The 19206-nt window shown below is 39.5% G+C and overlaps 1 protein-coding gene across 3 annotated transcripts in view; it reads right to left on the bottom strand.

Annotated features, from left to right (window-relative positions):
- Positions 1-19206, bottom strand: part of LOC122399728 (potassium voltage-gated channel protein Shal) — an 85513-nt gene that overhangs the window by 16989 nt on the left and 49318 nt on the right. For all 3 annotated transcript variants that reach the window (XM_043400627.1, XM_043400628.1, XM_043400632.1), the window contains exons 3-4: positions 14999-15187; positions 3298-3450 (exon numbers count right to left, since the gene is read on the bottom strand). In XM_043400627.1, the coding sequence (XP_043256562.1) occupies positions 3298-3450; positions 14999-15187 (342 nt within the window). The remainder of the gene's footprint in view (positions 1-3297; positions 3451-14998; positions 15188-19206) is intronic.

The following is a 19206-nucleotide window of genomic DNA, read 5'->3' as shown; positions in this document are numbered from 1 at the left end:
ACGAAATTCTCGCGAACAAACGCTGCTCGGGGGGAAATATATCGCCCTGTCCCTGCACGTTTCGGGCAATTTCCAGCAGACCGTCCAGGCAACGAACGAGAAGGAACACGACTGCAGGAACACATTCGTTGTGCAAGTGACATGGCCACGTCGACTCGCAGGCTCGTGTTCCTTCGCTGAGCGTATGAATCTTATCGTTGATTTAAAGCTGCCGAGAGAAACGCGTTTGCACGGACTGGCGTCACGTCACGAACGACTCGAGTGGCCTGGAGGCGCTGATATTTGATACATGCTTCGATACAAGCAATAGGTTTGAGAGATTTTTTAAAGAAAATATGAGAAATTTTGCATTTTAAGTGTAATATCTGCAAAATTCTCGATGAGAAATCCCATACATGAAACAATTATTGTTGCAAAAGACTTAAAATAACAAATTTCTTCACATTTTTCTTTGCACACACAAACATTGTGCTATGTATGTTCAAACTATGATTCTGAAATTTCGATAAAGTCAAAATTATCTTTGGTGTAGCAATGAATTTGACTCCATAGAAATCAAAGTCTCGTAAAATTGTGTGATTCTCTTATATCGAAGCAAATATTGATGAGATTCGCCTATATCGAAGCAAGTATTGATGTGATTCGCCTATATCGAAGCAAGTATCAGGACCACTAGGTATCTTTAAACCACCCTCGCGTCGATTACAATTCGAAGTTGGAAGCTCGATTAATGGACGAACGATGGCGTAAAAGAAAGCTCGAGCCTGGAGACGAGTTCTTCTTAGAACGCGTGGGGTGGAATCGCAAACTAATTAACGCTAGTGGTCCAGAGAGTTTCAATTTCAACGCTAATCTAGGAGAATGATTGAGGGGACAAAAGCGAGGGGGGGGTGAATTTTCGAGTTAATCGACGATTAACGCGTCCGTATAACGGGGGAGGCTGTAGAAGGGAAACCAAGGACCACTGAAAAATGGCGTTCGCAGAAGCGAGGAGATAGAAGAGGGACGACACTTAATGGGGTTTCGATGGGATCTCGTCCTCGATCTGTCAGCCGACCGGACCATTTATCACTTCTCATTTTCCCTCGTTAACGTCGACCCCGACCACGGCCGAGGCTGATTTACGCGGAGTCGATATTCGCCTGCAGTCGATACGCGTCGAGTTATCGATACTAGAAACTCTCTCGCGTCACTTTTTTAAAAAACTCCAATATTTCCTGTCCCTTCGGCACCGAAACCACCGACAATTATAGCCTATTCGCTTGCACCGAAGCAATCTATTTATTTATTAAATTCAATCGAGCAAATTTTTTACAATGGCGTAATTTTGATTGATTTGACAGGTCCAGTGTCAACGATTCAGATCGAGATTGCACAGATTTAATCGCGTAGAAGTTTTTCAGTGCACGATCGCGAGTCACGGCTCGTTTTGTTCGCGATTCGATTAGAGCCACAGCTGGAAAACTCGAAGAAAAGGCCGCTGGACCGAAAGAGGTAATCTAAGGACGATCTACGTGATCTCCGAGAGACCTAGAAATTTCGATTAGGGGCGCGCTGGACCACCCTGGCTCCCGTGATTATGGTCGCGTGCTGAACGAATGGAAACAAAAGTCTCGTTTCCAGGACGAGGGGGGGTGAAGTAAATCCAGCGCCGTTTTCGCTACGACATTTATTTAGAATTTGCCAAAAATTTGGTAGAGTAAAGCTAGCATAATTTCGTATTAGAGAACGACAGCCTAAGATCCTACGATTAAATCCTACGATTGGTTTTGCAAACTTCTTTTCTAAAGACTGATATGAAACTCTCGACGTATCACAGGACAACTCGTCGCGAATAAGAATAGCAAGTTTTTTGAGAAAAGCAACAACAGACGATGGGAGGCAAAGGCATCTCTCTTTTCACTTGTATGATAATTAATACTTCGTGGACGATTTTGCAACTTTTTAAAAATTGCTAGTCTTTTTCTGAGATCTCGCGTTCCGCGTAGAGACAACCTCGTTTCCATTCCTCGCGGAGGAAATTTGCTTATCCGAGCATGCAAGAGAGATAAAATAGGGAGAATGTTATCAGAGGATGCGTCAACAATAACAACATTTCGATTCTGAGACCTTTGGAACCTAGTCTACATCGAAAGAAACGCCTCCGAAAAAGACGTCGATATCGTCGCTAGCACCAGAACTCGTTTAAAAAACGATAAAAGTAACCGATAGGCCGCGAGAGATCGAAAATTGAAAGCTTCGTTCCTCGAAGCTTAATCGCCTAAATCGAGTCTCGAGAGCAATAAGATTAAATAGTCCGGGGAATCTTAAAGATTGCTTCGTAACTACGGTTCCTTAATTAGACCCAAGATCGAAATTAGCGATATCGTAGTTCAATTTCCACGGAAGATGTGTTTAAACCCGAATTACATCCTGCAGGATTGGTTAATCTGTTGGGATCTTCTGGATCCATAGATGGTCAGCTTCCAATGGTTTTCAAATAACCCTGTTGCTTCCAGCAACAAGTGTCTAGTGGAGAATTTTCGATCGACAACATGGGATAAAAATTTAATGAGGGGTTCTGGGAGCCAAAATAAATCGAAAATGAAGAATAGTAATTTTTGAATTGAGGCTTCGTTGAAGAGATATCGACGCTTACAATTGCGCCTGTGCATACAGCTACAGGAACAACTGTTAATAACTTTTTAACGAGCGAAAAGGTGAGAAATTTTACTCTTGATTTTCGTCTTATTTTGGCCTCTAGAATCCCCCATAAAAATTTCTCCCACGGTCGAGGATTCGTTAAAAAGTTATGAACAGTTGCACCTCGACGCAAATTGCCTATCTAGAGGTGCCATTGTTAATAACTTTTTAACGAAGCCTCGAACAACAAATTACTATTCTTGATTTTCGACGTGTTTTGGCGTCTAGAATCTCCAGTTACATATTTGCCCCATGTAATTTTCAAACAGAGGCGGGGGAATACCCTGTAGTTTTGATGGGACGATAATTTCGATGGTGGGTCGAGCTAATAACCGAATAAATCGGTTCGTTTTATGATAGTTTGATCCTTGACCCGAGCCCGTCTCACACCCTTGTCTCGTTGTAGGGGCTGGAGGAGCTGGTGCCCTGGCGACGTTGGCGATCATTGTCGCCGGGCACGTTGAACGCGACGTTCGGCACGGTGGCCGGGTCAACCGGCTGGTAATCGGAATAGGACGGTTGCCCGGCCTGCTGCGATTGGTGAGAGTGGGAGGAAGACGAGGGTGCACCCTCGCTTATGGAGGTCGTCGAGGCGAGAATACGGCGACCGCGTACCTGGTAACGTTGGGGGTAGCAGCGGCCGCAGCAGGCGTGCAGCAGGCCGCCCCTCGAGGCAGTGCTGTGCGCGGGGGAGGTCAGGGGCGACGGCGAACCGGGCCTCTTCGGGGCGCCGTTGTAGGGCACCTCCATCTCCACGAACTCGCGATCCTGAAACAAAACCATTTCAACAAACGTTAGTGTGACCTCCATCTTGTCCCATCTTTGCACGAATTTTTAAAAATTGAAAAATCATATATTTCTTTCTAATTAAGTGGACTCAATTATTTTACTTAATGTTGATTTTTACCAAATTGGTAAATGGAAATCAACTTTGAAGAATTTCAAAAATAATTAACTAATGGAGAATTACATAAATTTTTAAATAATTATATTGCCATATATTAAACTTGTGGAGGCCCTAATAATCCATTTGAAAACCCTAAACACATTATAACTAGATGGTCACTCGAGCGCTAGCGAGAAAAGAAAGGGTCGAGTGGCCCTCTAGCGGCGACCGCGGGAACTTTCGGGCGTTTCTTTTACGAAGATGGTCAAGTAATTACCTGTTGTATCAACAATTGCTTTCGACGTTGAAACACGAATCTAATGTGTGTAATCTCGTAAATTTTTAATCCTTTATCGTTGCAGCGTAGCAGAGACCGTGCACGTAACTGCATAGTGCACTCGCGAAGTAGTTGCACAGTCTACTTGTACCGTAAAGTCAACATACTTCACGCTGACGGAAACTCTACAATTTCCTGCCTCTAAATTATTAACGATGCCCTCGACTATACTGTGAAACAAGCACTGCGTTCGACGAGGGATCGATGAGCAATTTAATTATGGGAATCATTGCTTTTTAACGCTAAATTTACGAGCATTTATTATCCATAAAATTCAACGTAAATTGGTAACAAATAATAATACATACTAAAATCCATAAAATCGATATGTAAATCTAGTGTTGGTTAAATTTACCAATGACCACGATTAATTTAATTACAAAAAGAATAATTTTGGAACAACGACGGTCACTGACTGTAAATGCAATTGTTTTCGTGCGAAACCAGAAGATAAATTCGCATTGGAGCGGCGAACCGTAGAGAAATCGTTCCCCCAACAAGTCCCATTGTTGTTAACTAAAGTTTGGTCCATCGAGTATTGCTACGAGCACGCTGGGGAAGTTGTTCTCGAATAGCCAAAGAGGAAACTCGCGTTCTAGCAGCAAATACCACCGTACGTTTCCGTCAGAATTTGGTTTACGAAATTTCTTGTTCCCCAAAAACAAATTGCAAGAAATTCGATTAACTAAAACCGATTTTTTCTGGAATATATGGTTGCAATATTCCATCGAATCTTCGCGCGGAAATTCGCCAGGAGATCCCTCGATAGCGTTTCTCTGCATCCAAAGTGCATTTCGCTGGAATTTCCATACCCAGATTCGCCTTATCGCTTCTCGAATCCTCCGAGTAGACCTTCCCCGGCAAAAGCACACGTAACGTCTGAGAATCTCGGAATTGAAAATTTGACGCGACCTTTGACCGCTACGATCCTCCCTCAAATTTCCTTTTGGCGACTTACAGGCGAAATTACTCGAATCGATGAGTTGGGAGAAGTTCCATTTTTTTCTGTTCAGAGTATACATAGAATAAGTTTAAATTTTCTCAATAAGTTAAGAGTTAAAGTTCGTGTGGTGTTAGGTCTGGATTAAGTGTAATATTTCTCGAAATTTTTGGTTTGGAAGAAGTGTCATTTTTTTTCTAGTCAGAGTATACAATGGATTTTAAAATGATGGAGCATAAATGGAGGAGTATGTGGGAGTGTCGATCAATTCAAGAGGCTCAATTTATATTTTTCTAAGTTTCATCATCAATGGATTAGGAAGAAATGCTATTTTTTTTCTAGTCAGAGTATACAATAAATTTAAATTTCGAAATTAAAAAATTCATCAAAACTATAAGAAAATGGGAATGCAATTCGAGAGGCTCAATTTACACATTTCTATAAATTTCATAATCAACGAGTCAGAACAAATGTCATTTTTTTTCTGTCCAGAGTATACAATAAATTAAAAATTCGTCAATCTAAAAGCCCATCAAAACTATAACAGAAAAGGGGTTAAATGGACGATTACGTGGGAGTTTTAAACAATTCCCCGAGTTTTAGTCTATATTTCGAGATTAAGCTCGTCCTTATCGAGGTCCTCACGAAGGAGTATCCAGGCGTGAAAATAAAACGAGCTCCCCGACAAAGGACACCCATCGTTCCACCCATTATTTTCACCCCAGCGAGACCATCGACACGTCCCTTGTGAAATATAATTGCGAGGACGATTTTCTTTCGAAGAATCCTTAACGATAACGTCGACGATGGACGTGTTCGCGTGTCTCTGGAACTTTGTTGCCCCGAAGTGGCAACTTGGGGCGGTTCTTTGTCGCATACTGGAGCAAGGATACGCGTTCCTCTTTGATCGATGGACAAAGGACAGTCTCCGGTTGGGCAATGGCGCGCCTCGTCTAATCAATCTCCCTTTGCAGTGGCTCGATTTCAACGAATACGATACTCGAAACGCAAACTTCAGAGACCCTGGGTCGATGAAGCGGCTGTGGAAATCGTTTAAACTTCGCCAAGGAACTTATTCCCAAGAAAAACGCCGGAAGTTAATTAACAGGGAAACGAAACGTTTGCAAAGTTTGGAAATTTTCGTTGTTTCACTTTTAGGGGGGGGAGCAAATTTACCCGTGAGACTCTGAATTACGAAGCAGTCCGTGGGATCGATGGTCGATTTCTTTATGGTCGGTGAAAAAAGAAATCGCTGAGAAGCGTTCTATAAACGGATGCTTGGCTATTTTCGTATGGGCGAATTGTAAAGGTGGTTATAAACGCACTGACCTCTCCAAGATAGTGACGCGTGACGTGACACCGTTTTGGAGGGCCACCAATTGCGCTTCCCATTTAGCGCAGCCATTGATCTAACCTCCCCGAAAATCCAACTCGCGTTTAAATATAAATTAAACAAATTCGTCTCGGATGCTATCTTCTGACGACTAGGAAAGCGAAACTTTTACAATTTGGGAGCGAAAGTTAATTATTTGCATCAATTGAGGGGGTTAAAAATATAAATATTGAAAGCAAATCCACCTTGATAACAATAGATCTAAATTTTGGGAGTGTTTAGACCCACTTGATCATCTTTGTTTCATTGCAAATTGTTATTCTACCATTTTGGATTTTTGTTAGACACTATTGCATTGTTTAAAAATTGTGTATTTAAATATTTTTAATATTTTGTCCCTATGGTGTTTATTTAATAATGATAGATCCTCTTAATCATTTTTATTTGATTGCAAACTCTTATTCTGCCATTTTGGATTTTTATACCAGCACTATTGCATTATTTCAACATTTTTAATATTTTGCCCTTATGTTATTTATCTAATTTTTATTAAAATTGCCTTTGCACCCTCATTTTATATTATAAAGTAAAATAAAGTAAAATTCTGTATCATTATTGAAATAAATTTTGTCTAAACTAGAGAATAATTGTTCTAATTCTTAATGAAATAGATCTAATATATCCTGCTATATCTAATTTCTATTAAAATTACCTTTGTAGCCTCATTTTATGTTACAAAATAGAAGAAAATGAAATCCTATACAATTTTGTCTAAATTGGAGTACAATTGTTCTAATTCTTAATGAAATATATCCTGCTATATCTAATTCACACTAAAACTGCCTATGTTCCCTCATTTTATATTAGAAAACAAAATAAAGTAAAATTCTGTATAATCATCCAAATAAATTTTGTCTAAACTAGAGCACAATTGTTCTAATTCATAATGAAATACATCTAATATATCCTGCTATATCTATTTTGTATTAAAACTACCTTTGTAGCCTCATTTTATATTACAAAATAAAAGAAAATAAAATCCTATACAATTTTGTCTAAATTAGAGTACAATTGTTCTAATTCTTAATGAAATATATCCTGCTATATCTAATTTACACTAAAACTGCTTTTGTACCCTCATTTTATATTAAAAAACAAAATAAAGTAAAATTCTATATAATCAACCAAATAAATTTTGTCTAACCCAGAGTACAATTGTTCTAATTCCTAACAAAATAAATAAAGGCTCTCAATATGCTTTTAAATAACAGACAATCTATATATCCCCATATCTGTACACCTAATATATCTAATCACGTTCGTTTGGTTGGAAATTCCGCGAAATACGATAAAATGTACGAACGAAGGCGTCCATAAAATGTCGACTGGGGTGTCGTATGGCGTTTCCAGAGTAATTTACGGGGCACGGGAATGGCCCAGCTGGATTTACGAACGCTGATTGCTGCCTCTATTCACCGAGGAATGCGTGTACCCATCTTGGCCTGGCGTCTAGCGAACGTTGCATTTCTAAAATGGCGTCGCCATTTTCGAACCTTGTCGTTTATAACCACCCTCGACGACCCGGCGGACTCGTATAAAATATGTTGCCCGCGAGGATGATCGAGAGGCGTTCTTTGGATTAATCTGGACCGAGGAATTCTTTCCGGGGATGCGACGAAAGATCCGGGGAAACGTTTTAACGGTACGATGGAACTGGGTTACGGAACCGTGGGGGAATTAAAACCACGGTGTGCAAATTCACGCCTCGCGGAGGGCGTGAAAACGGCAAGGAAACCCGGCTAGAATATCCGTTGCGTGTGCATTGCTCGAAAAACGGTGACACGACTGATCTCCCTCCGTGAATTTAATATCGTCCAGCTGGAAATAAACGTCCCGGAAATGGCGAGAGAAAAAAGACAGAGAGAGAGAGACGAAAAAGAAAATGGACGTGATCCAACGGGGGGGAACCCCTTGGAAAACTAAAAAATTTTCCCCACAAAACGGATTATGGGATTAAAAATTAAAATGAGACTTTTATGAGTTTGGGTTCGAGTTTATGGATTGTTATTACTGGTCGGTGGTTGAAGGGAAAAATTCTTTGGGGCAAAAAGATGTGATATGGGAGGGTGGACGAAGTAAAAATCGTGTAGAAAAAATTTGGAAAAATTTCTGAGACGTTGACAGGCCCGGTGGTCACCGGTGACCGTCGATTGCAGTGAATGTAACTTCATATTTATATATATTTTTGTAATTTTGTTGCCATTAGGAGTGCTAGAGAATAACAAATAACCCATTGTATTACTATTTAGTAAAATAAATAACAGAACTGCCATGGTGGTCACCGTAGACCGTCGCTTACAGTGAATGAACCTTCATGTCAATGTGTTAATGTAGGTTGCAAGGATAGTATTAGATCGTATAAGAATGTTTTACCAAAAAATAAAACAAAATACAATAGATAAATAAATAAAAAATCTCCCCCAATTAAACTGTCGAATATTTCTATTTGTTGCACAATAACTTTCAAAAATATGGAGAATATAAACAGAGAAAGCTAGTATAGTGAAGGTGTAAGATTGTATAATAAAAAGAAAATAAAATGGGAAGGCTTTCGTCAAAAAAAAAAAATGGCGACAGAAGAGAGTTTGTACGAAGCGAGGTGCTTGGTTTCCGGACGGTGGCGTGGGTGGCGCGTAACCGGAAACGAGTGGTCGCGGGGTCGAAAGCGCGCCAAGAGCGCCAGGGGAAGGTGTTTTTCGAGTCGTCTAGGACAAGTAGACGCGAGAACACTTTCTTTCCCGCTTGCATCCGCTTGTGCCACGCGAATCGGAAAATCCGATGGGGCTGCACACTATTCTCGGGTCTCTTTAACGCCGTTTCCCCCAGCTATAATTAGTCCCCGGTATGACGTCTCGCCCCGACGACTCCGATTCCGATGAGATTCGATCGAGGCCGACCACGACCCGGAAGAAATCAATACGCCGACACCGAAGACACCGATTGGCCGCGTCCGATAGTCGCGAGCTGCGCAACAAACGCCAAACCTCCTCTAGAGAACGATCTTCCCCGTCAAAATCGTTTTCGAAATCCTCAAATTAACCAATTTATGCTCCATTTTGGATAAACCTTTATTTGAAAGACTAAAAGTTTCCTTATCCTGGTCTATTTTATGTTGAAAGCCATCACACAATGTTTGGATCTCAAAATTATTGATAGTATGTAATGACAATGTAATATACTACATGGAATGAAACAGATATAATTGAACTATCATTTGAAGGTGAAAAACTATCCTTATTACATTCTATTATATCCTGAAAGCCATCACACAATATTTGGGATCTCAAAATAGTTGATATAATGTAATAACAGTGTAATATAATGAATAAAATGAGGCAGATATAATTGAACTACTATTTGAAAGTGTAAAACTATCATTATAACGTTCCATTTTATCCTGAAAGCCATTACACAATGTTTGGATCTCAAAATTGTTGATAGAATGTAATAACAATGTAATATAATTAATAGAATTGGACAGATATAATAGAACTACCATTTGAAAGTGTAAAACTATCCTTATTACATTCTATTATATTCTAAAAGCCATCACTCATAGTTAGGATCTTAAAATTGTTGATAGAATGTAATAACAATGTAATATCATAAATAAAGTGAAACAGATACAATTGAACTATCATTTGAAGTCTAAAAATATCCTTATAACCTTCTATCTCATCCTGAAAACCATCACACTATATTTGGTATCTCAAAATTGATGATAGGATGTAATAACAATGTACTATAACAAATAAAATGAAACAGAAACAATTGAACTATCATTTAAAAGTCCATAACTATCCTTATAACGTTCCATTTTATCCTGAAAGACATGACACAAAATTTGGATCTCAAAATTATTGATAGTATGTAATGACAATGTAATATACTACATGGAATGAAACAGATATAATTGAACTATCATTTGAAGGTGAAAAACTATCCTTATTACATTCTATTATATCCTGAAAGCCATCACACAATATTTGGGATCTCAAAATAGTTGATATAATGTAATAACAGTGTAATATAATGAATAAAATGAGGCAGATATAATTGAACTACTATTTGAAAGTGTAAAACTATCATTATAACGTTCCATTTTATCCTGAAAGCCATTACACAATGTTTGGATCTCAAAATTGTTGATAGAATGTAATAACAATGTAATATAATTAATAGAATTGGACAGATATAATAGAACTACCATTTGAAAGTGTAAAACTATCCTTATTACATTCTATTATATTCTAAAAGCCATCACTCATAGTTAGGATCTTAAAATTGTTGATAGAATGTAATAACAATGTAATATCATAAATAAAGTGAAACAGATACAATTGAACTATCATTTGAAGTCTAAAAATATCCTTATAACCTTCTATCTCATCCTGAAAACCATCACACTATATTTGGTATCTCAAAATTGATGATAGGATGTAATAACAATGTACTATAACAAATAAAATGAAACAGAAACAATTGAACTATCATTTAAAAGTCCATAACTATCCTTATAACGTTCCATTTTATCCTGAAAGACATGACACAAAATTTGGATCTCAAAATTATTGATAGTATGTAATGACAATGTAATATACTACATGGAATGAAACAGATATAATTGAACTATCATTTGAAGGTGAAAAACTATCCTTATTACATTCTATTATATCCTGAAAGCCATCACACAATATTTGGGATCTCAAAATAGTTGATATAATGTAATAACAGTGTAATATAATGAATAAAATGAGGCAGATATAATTGAACTACTATTTGAAAGTGTAAAACTATCATTATAACGTTCCATTTTATCCTGAAAGCCATTACACAATGTTTGGATCTCAAAATTGTTGATAGAATGTAATAACAATGTAATATAATTAATAGAATTGGGCAGATATAATAGAACTACCATTTGAAAGTGTAAAACTATCCTTCTAGTGAATTTTAAATTAATTATTTTGCTAAAATTTTATAAGCAATGACACCTACTATAATTTTGTTCTTCCTTACATATCACATCTTTTGTACTAAATGGTTTTTCTTCCAATTAAAAATTATTAATGTAATATAATAAATAGATTGAAACAGATATAATCGAACAATCATTAGAAAGTCAAAAATTATCCTTCCAATGCATTATAAATTATTTTGCTAATATTTTATAATCAATAATATCTACTATAAATGATCCATGTTTAATTCTTCCTTACATATTACATCTTTTGTAATAAATGGTTTTTCTTCCAATCAAAAATTACTAAATAAATTTATGATTGACACTATCGTGCAAAATTATTATTTTTTACCTCGAGAAAAAGTTGCAAGAGCACTATACCACCACGTATGTATTACTATTGTTTTTACTTTTTGACCTGTAAAAATTGGGAAGAGCTATTGTGCTATCGTAATCGAGATGAGTTTCGAAAAAATCTTTTTTAATGGAGAAATAGATTTCAAAAGCCCTAATTGCGTCCTAATTACTTGGAGATTTGTATTGCATATCTGTATATATATGCGTTCCTCGTTTCCGAGCTATATAATGTGTTCCTATTGTTAGATTTCGAACATCCAAAATTGAAAAAATAATCGTCTCTAAAAATAGAAAAGATCTTCATAAAATCTAAACAATTGCAATAATAATTAAATAGGACCTTCCAAAAACAATAAGGATAGTGTTCATGAATTTTAAAAATAGTTTTACGACCAAACTTTCAATGGATATTTCGCGAGTACAATTTTTACGACTCCTTTCAAGTAATCCCCGCGAGAGAAAAACAATTCGAAGAAAATCGTGATAGATCTCCGCGGGGATAATATTCTGGACGAGGTCCAAGCATCCATTCCGCGTCGCGATCGAATTCCAAACGGGATCTCGTTTGGCGGGTCGAAACAAAAACAAGAAAACAATTTCTTCCGCGGGGGAAACGTCGATAGTCCTGGAAAATCGGCACGCTAACACGATTGCGGGGGCGGTTGGCGACCGAAACGACGTTCCAGCGTGACGTTATCTCGAAACGAGTCGCCTGTGGACTGGACTTCCCCCTTACCGTGGGAAAACGTGAAATCTATCGTTCGCGGCGACGTCACTGCAAAATATGGATATCGATTGCCAATTAAACAACGACAAAAGTGGAACACGAAGACCAGCGGAATTTTTATTATTAAAAACAGCCTGGACAATTCATAGAAATCAGTAAAATTACAAAATTTATTCTTCTAGGGGTTTTGTAAATGCTTATAAATAAATAAAAAATTGCTGAAAAGTATCGTTTTAACACTGGAACTACTGACAATTATAATATATTTATTTGTATCTAAAAAATTCAATAGATACTTGAAGAAATGCATAATAAAATGGGAATAAATGTTCACTAATTCTCAGATAGAAAACTACGGTCAATTTTTAGAATTCCAATGGAGTAAATGTTTCACAATTTTTATTAGAAGTTACCAATGGGTCATTTTGGTCATAATAATGACCAAAATTCAATGAAATTCCAAAAACAAGTTGTGGTTCTATAAATACTTATAAATAAATAAAAGAAGGAAAGTTACTGTTTAATAATTCTGAACGTCGAATGAGTGTTCCTCCCACGCTCACTTGAAATCAAACCCAAAGTTGGAACTTCGATTAATCAACGAGAGATCGTTGACTTCGTCATAAAACTTTTTCTATTTCCTTCCATCGTCTACGAAATGTCTTTGAACTCTGAATAACAGTTCTAGACGAAAATTTCAAGATCACAGAGAGAAGCTCCGAGCTAATAAGCATCGTATAGAAAACATGGGAGGGGAAAAAGATCGAATGGTAGATTGTAACTTCTCGATGACGACGTAGCAACTTCGAAATTGCTAAAGTTCTCGATGTCTCTGATAAGAAGACGCAGAAACGTCGCCTCGAAAATGGCGCGGACGGGGCTCAAGAAAAGTAAAATAAATGCAACGAAACGTGAGGGTGGCACGTGCACGTGCTCGAAAAGCGTCCAGTAAACGCCGACAAAGGCTGCCCCGGGAATCGTATTGCTTTCTGGGTTAAGTACACCTGCCAGGAACGAGGAAGGGTTGGAACAAAGGTAGCTTCAAAAGGGACAACCGCGATTGGACACAGATAACGAAGCTACCAACTCGAAACACACGCAGAGAAAGACAAAACGTGGGGAGATGTTAACAATTTTACAGGCTAGATTCTCGAATCGATCGAAACACCGAATGTTGAGATCGATGTCGAGCCTGGAGAGCGGAGAACTCGATTAAAAAACATTCGGGGCTTCCTGGAATTGCACTCGAACTCTCGAAAAGTGCACGGTGCATCCACTCGAAACGACGACTCTCCGGGCATTTAATCGATGAATCTTTGCCCCAAGAACCATGCAATTAACACAATTTCTGTGGAAATTCAGGCTCGAGTGGACGGCGGGACGCGATATTCGAGGAACGCTGACCTATTTGTCTACGCGACGTTTGCTACGGTTTGGGCAAGGAATTCGACTGGATGTTTGCACGAGCAAAACTTACGAGTCTGTGTCTTCGAAGGTGTTCATATCGAATAAGAAAAAAACACACTGCACTGGACCGATCACACTCTCGTCGTTGTTTTTGGTGTCCAAACTTGCACCAAGCGTTTGAACTAGTGTAGTTTGTCGCGAGAATAACAGAAGACTGAGGCACGTCGCGAGTGGTAAACAGAAGAGGTCGCGTGGAACGAAATCGTAGGAAGGGGATCCCAGGTATCAGGCTCTAAATGAGACCTTTTCCTTGTAGTAGAGAAAGAGAAACTATTATAAGAGTCGAAATACTATATATGATTTCAAAATTTCGATATAGTCAAAAGGATCTCTGTTATAGCAATGAATTTAAGTCCAGAAACATTGATGTGATTCGCTTATATCGAAACAAGCACGATGTGATTCGCTTATATCGAAGCAAACATTGATGTGACTCGCATATATCGAAGCAAATATAGATACGATTTGCTTATATGGAAACAAGTATCAGAGTCAATAGTATTTGCAAATTAAACACCCTAGCAAAGATTGTAATTATTCCCCGAAGCATCGAAGATTCGTGTGTCGAGGGGGGCGTACGGCGACGCGTGCGTCAGAATTCCAGGGAGACGCGTGGCGTCGGTCCGTGTACCTGTCAGAGCGACGCGCAAGGGTTATTCTCCGTGCGAGGACGGACCGTGTGGCGCACGGTGGGTGGCGCACGGCGCCCCCCCCCCTCCCCCGCGCGAACGTCGAGCTAAAATTAGACGGGAACAGAAGGGGTTTATTCAAATTACTCCGCAGCGCGCGGACTCCTGGATTTTAAGCGACGACCGTCGGCTTCTCGCCTTCGAGAACGAACCTCGGATAACGGCGACGTTTCACGGAGCGACGCCACGGAATTAAACGAGGCCCGCGTGCAGGCTTAATGAAGCGTTCTCCAAACCGGAGGGACCCGTCCAAACGGAAACGATTCCTCCCTCGACCTTTGACATTTCTTCGTTATTTTTAACACCAGGCTCGCGTCAATTTCAACTCCTTCAGACTCCAAACGTTAGAGAACTCTTACATATTACATTTTCGCAATTAACGAAGCTACTTGTCATCGAGGTTTTTACATTAAAATGAGCACATTTTTGTATTTAGCAATAAAAATATGGGCAAAGAGATTCTTTGGGGAGTTGTTTCAAGGAATAATATGGGGGCAATTGAAGCTTTTATTATTGAACTACCCTTAAATCTTGCTAGGATTTTTTTGATATCTCACCGTGGTCTTCTCCAAACAACGAAGCAGATGATGATGCTGCAATTCGAAAATGTCTTCCTCCTTGTAGCTGTCGTCCAGCTGGAGGCCGCTCTCCTGCGCAGCCAGTCGAGCCTCAGCTGCCTTCTTTTTGCTGACGAAAGCTGCTCCGCTCGACGCTTTCGCGATCCTGATACGCGCTAATCTAGCTTTCTGCAACGAACAATTAAACACACGATTATTACAAATTCACCGATCGCTCATCGTCGATAATTTTGCATTATTAATCCCTCGCTTATCGGAGAACAAAAACATTCCAATATCAGAACAGTTGAAAAAGACACCGAAACAATGGCGTAGACAACGCATCTTTTCGAGAATTCGCTGAAAAAGTCATTAGGACTAACAACCACGCATTGTATCCCCTTTTTTTTTTACTTTTTCTCCCTCAGAAAGCCTCCCCCGGTCGGTCAATTACGCTTTTAGCGGCGATTTTCCGCGCCCGGAATTACCGTGCGCCATTCGAACGCTTTTTCCAAAGCGATTTGCACCCCCCCAACTACTCAATTTTCGCGTCCCTTCTCGCTTCTACGCTTCGACGTCGAAACGCACTTTTCGTCCAATTATTAAAAGTTACAGTCGTGATCGATGATAGTTCGATGGAAAAATTGAATAAATAATTATGCTGAGGAAGTATAGTCATAAATTAAGACGATTGACGTGGTGGTCACCGGTGACCGTCACTTACAGTGAACAAACCTTCATATTAATTTATTTTTTTATCATTTCGTTGTCATTAGGAATGCTTCAAGATAACAAATAACCCATTGAAACACTATTTAGTACAATAAATAAAAGAACTGCTATGGTGGTCACCGGTGACCGTCACTTAGGATAAACGAACCTTCGTATTTATATACTTTTTAACAATTTCGTTGCCATTAGGAGTGCCACAAGATAACAAATACCCCATTAAAACGCTATTTAGTAAAATAACTAAGAAAAGTGCTATGGTGGTCACCGGTGACCGTCACTTGCGATAAACGAACCTTCGTATTTATATACTTTTTAACAATTTTATTGCCATTAGGAGTGCCCCATTGAACTATTGAACATTGCAGGAGGGTACATATTATAAATTCTCGTCGTACAATTTTTATTTTCCACTTCTTCTCGGTACGAAAGCTCGCATAAATGAATAACAATAAGTAGTGCACGTTCGAGGCTGGACGCATGCGGCGTACAGCTGTCCAAGAATCCCAGTTTATGGTCCCTCGGACAAAGATCCGTGTTTCGCGGACCGATGCGTCTCAACAACGTCTGTTTACCGCGATCGTTCCGCGTACAACAGAGTCTCCGCGTCTGTTTTTCGCGTCAAACGTCGGTACTCTAATAATTATAGCGTAACACTGGGGCGGCGTTGTCCTCGCGTTACACCATTATTTGCAACGGCAAAAATAGGTTAAACAAAATCGAGTTATTCGCGTCGTCGAGTCCCCCCCTAAGAAGCGAACCCGGACGATCGTTGCAACGGTGGAACAACTTTGAAAGAAACCGGGATAAATTCCGCGACCCCGGAAATCTCGATCCACAATGCACCGTAATAAGATGATAATTCACAAGCCGGGGGAATGAAATTCCGCGTCAGGACGGGGCAAACTTTTCTCTTTTCGCGTCTGCATCGAGGAGCATTGTTCCCCCGGCTCGAGGGAGCCGCGTAATCGCGAAATAACGGAAGATAAAACTCGTTAAGATTATTTTACTTCGGAAAGATGGCGCCGCAATCTCTCCCTCGCGTTTCGTTGCACTCAAAATCATTTATAAATGAAAATATAGCAGTGGATCTACTACTAGCAGTTAGAGAGGGCCCTGGTGTATTTAAACTCATTTAAAAAAGGTGTAAATTTGTTGTTTGGCTCAAAAAGCCACGTTTGATGAGGTAGGAGGTGGGAAAAGATTTTGAAAATATACGAGGCAAAAAAAAAAATTAATTTGCAATTTTTGAATGATTCTGGAGCTTGTGAAATGAACAAACATTGAATATTGGGATCCAGGTTAACAAAGAGACGACGATGGACAGTTTTCTATTCCTCCCTCTATAAGAGTCGCGATCCAGCGAACGTTAGAGAGGGCTCTTGTGTACTTAAACTCGTTTAATAAATAAATAGACATTTAAAAATCATAAATTAATGTTTTTCTCCATCAAATTCTTCTTCGAAACCTTTATTTTCTCCACGAACGATGCAACCACGTTGCAACAACGCGCCAGAATCGATCGCTACGCACCCCGGTGGCGTTTGTAGGCAATGTTGCAACAACTTGGGAGAAAAGTGTGCCAAAGTGTTCCTAGCTTTCGTTATTTATTTACTCGTTACGTGGACGAGGACACTTCGAGGGATTTTATTTTGAAAACACCCGAGAGATAATGAATCGATCGTACGTGGGGGGCAGGTGTGTTTAAATTCCAAGTGTCTTTTTGCAAACCGGAGGAAAATCTGATCGTCGGCGGTGGCATTATCCGAGACGAACCGCCTGGAAATTGCACCGTCGGTCTTGCATAAGCGTGATTAATCGATAGCGCGGGTATTAAAATGCCTGCGCGACGGTTCCATTATTTCGAAGGGAATTGTGCCCAAGTAATGTCCAGGAATAACTAATGCCTTGTTTAGGAACAGCGAAAGTAACGGATTCTTGCTGCACACGCGAGTTCAAGAACGCGATCTTTCATTGCAACGATATTGTCAACGGCCACGAAACAGTCTCCAGCAGTTATTAATAAAAATAAAACGATGGTGTCTATTTTATTTTGAAGTTAAAGAATGCTCGGTGAAGTTTCTATGAAAAATTTCGAAATTGTTCGACGATAGAATTGAAAATGAACGTATTGGTTTCCCCCTTTATCGTTTCGTAATTCTGGAATCGGTTAAGGGAATTTTGCAAAAGAATTCCGACGAGATCCACGAATCACGATAAGGGGAGGTCGATTTAGGCCCCGGATCGATCAGGATGCAAATTACCGGCCAGATTTCCGGATAAACTTTTATTACCCGATGTTTATCGTCCCGGGGAGTTAATCGACGTTAAGCTCGCGCCATATCCCACCGTGACAATCTAAATACGAGTGGGAAATATCGCGCGATGGACATTTCCGTGGCGTCGATAAACTCCATTCTTGCTGTTGTTGTGAAAGAAACAGGTTTACGGCAGATTTTTCCGTGATTTCGCGCACTTTGTTGCTCCTGGGCGACGAAATCTATGGCGCAGAGGGGCTCGCGAGCGCGATAAAAGTTACAACCAGCCCCACCGGTGAATTACACCGACGCAAAATAGGGGTTGTCGCGCGAAAAAGTTGCTGACCCGCTGTGCAAAGTGTTACGGTACACAGAAATCTGACGGGAGTCCTCGTTCACGCAAAGGAGGCATAGAAAATTGTCGATAGTTGTTTCTGTTAAGTTAAATAGCAATATTCGATGTTTATTCGTTCCACAAGTTGCTACAGAGTAACAAATACCCAATTAAACCAGTATTTAATAAAATAAATAACAAAATTGACATGGTGGTCACCGGTGACCGTCACTTACAGTGAATAAACCCCGATATTTATACAATTTTTAACAATTTCGTTGCCATTAGGAGTGCTACAAAGTAACAAATATCCCATTGAAACACTATTTAATAAAATAAATGACAAAACTGGCATGGTGGTCACCGGTAACCGTCACTCACAATAAATAAACCTTCATATTTATAAAATTTTTAATAATTTGGACCTATTGTTCAGCATGGAAAGCTACGATTAATGGGGTCGATGATTGCAAAAGTCGTTGTACAATTTTCTGTGCCTCCCTTGTTAAGAGTCGTGAGCCAGCGACCGTTAAAGAGGGCCCTTGTGTATTTTATCTCCTTCAAGCGGAGTTTCATCCTATTGTTTATGCCATTTTTAACCTATTGGGGAACGTGAAATAGTAATACGGGTTCTTTCGATGGATTTAATTGTCGCTTTCCATTGTACGATTATATTTGCGAAACAGTGGCTCTCTTTGTTATGGTAATTCGTATTATACGAGGATGGACGGTCCCCGGGCAGCTCGTCGATGGTTAATTAATTCGATACGAGACAACAGGTAGCCCACGTCCGGGTAAGCTGGATAAAAACTGCTATTCGTAACCATATTAATTACCGTCGACGTCGATTAATTCGCTGCGCGGATCGGATCTTGCGTCCACCCACA

This window comes from Colletes gigas, unplaced genomic scaffold (genome assembly GCF_013123115.1).
Source record: "Colletes gigas isolate AHSC1104 unplaced genomic scaffold, ASM1312311v1 Colletes_gigas_Sc00015, whole genome shotgun sequence".
Lineage (NCBI taxonomy): Eukaryota > Metazoa > Arthropoda > Insecta > Hymenoptera > Colletidae > Colletes > Colletes gigas.
Note: the sequence above shows the minus strand (reverse complement) of the source record. Positions and strands in the feature narration are given on the sequence as shown.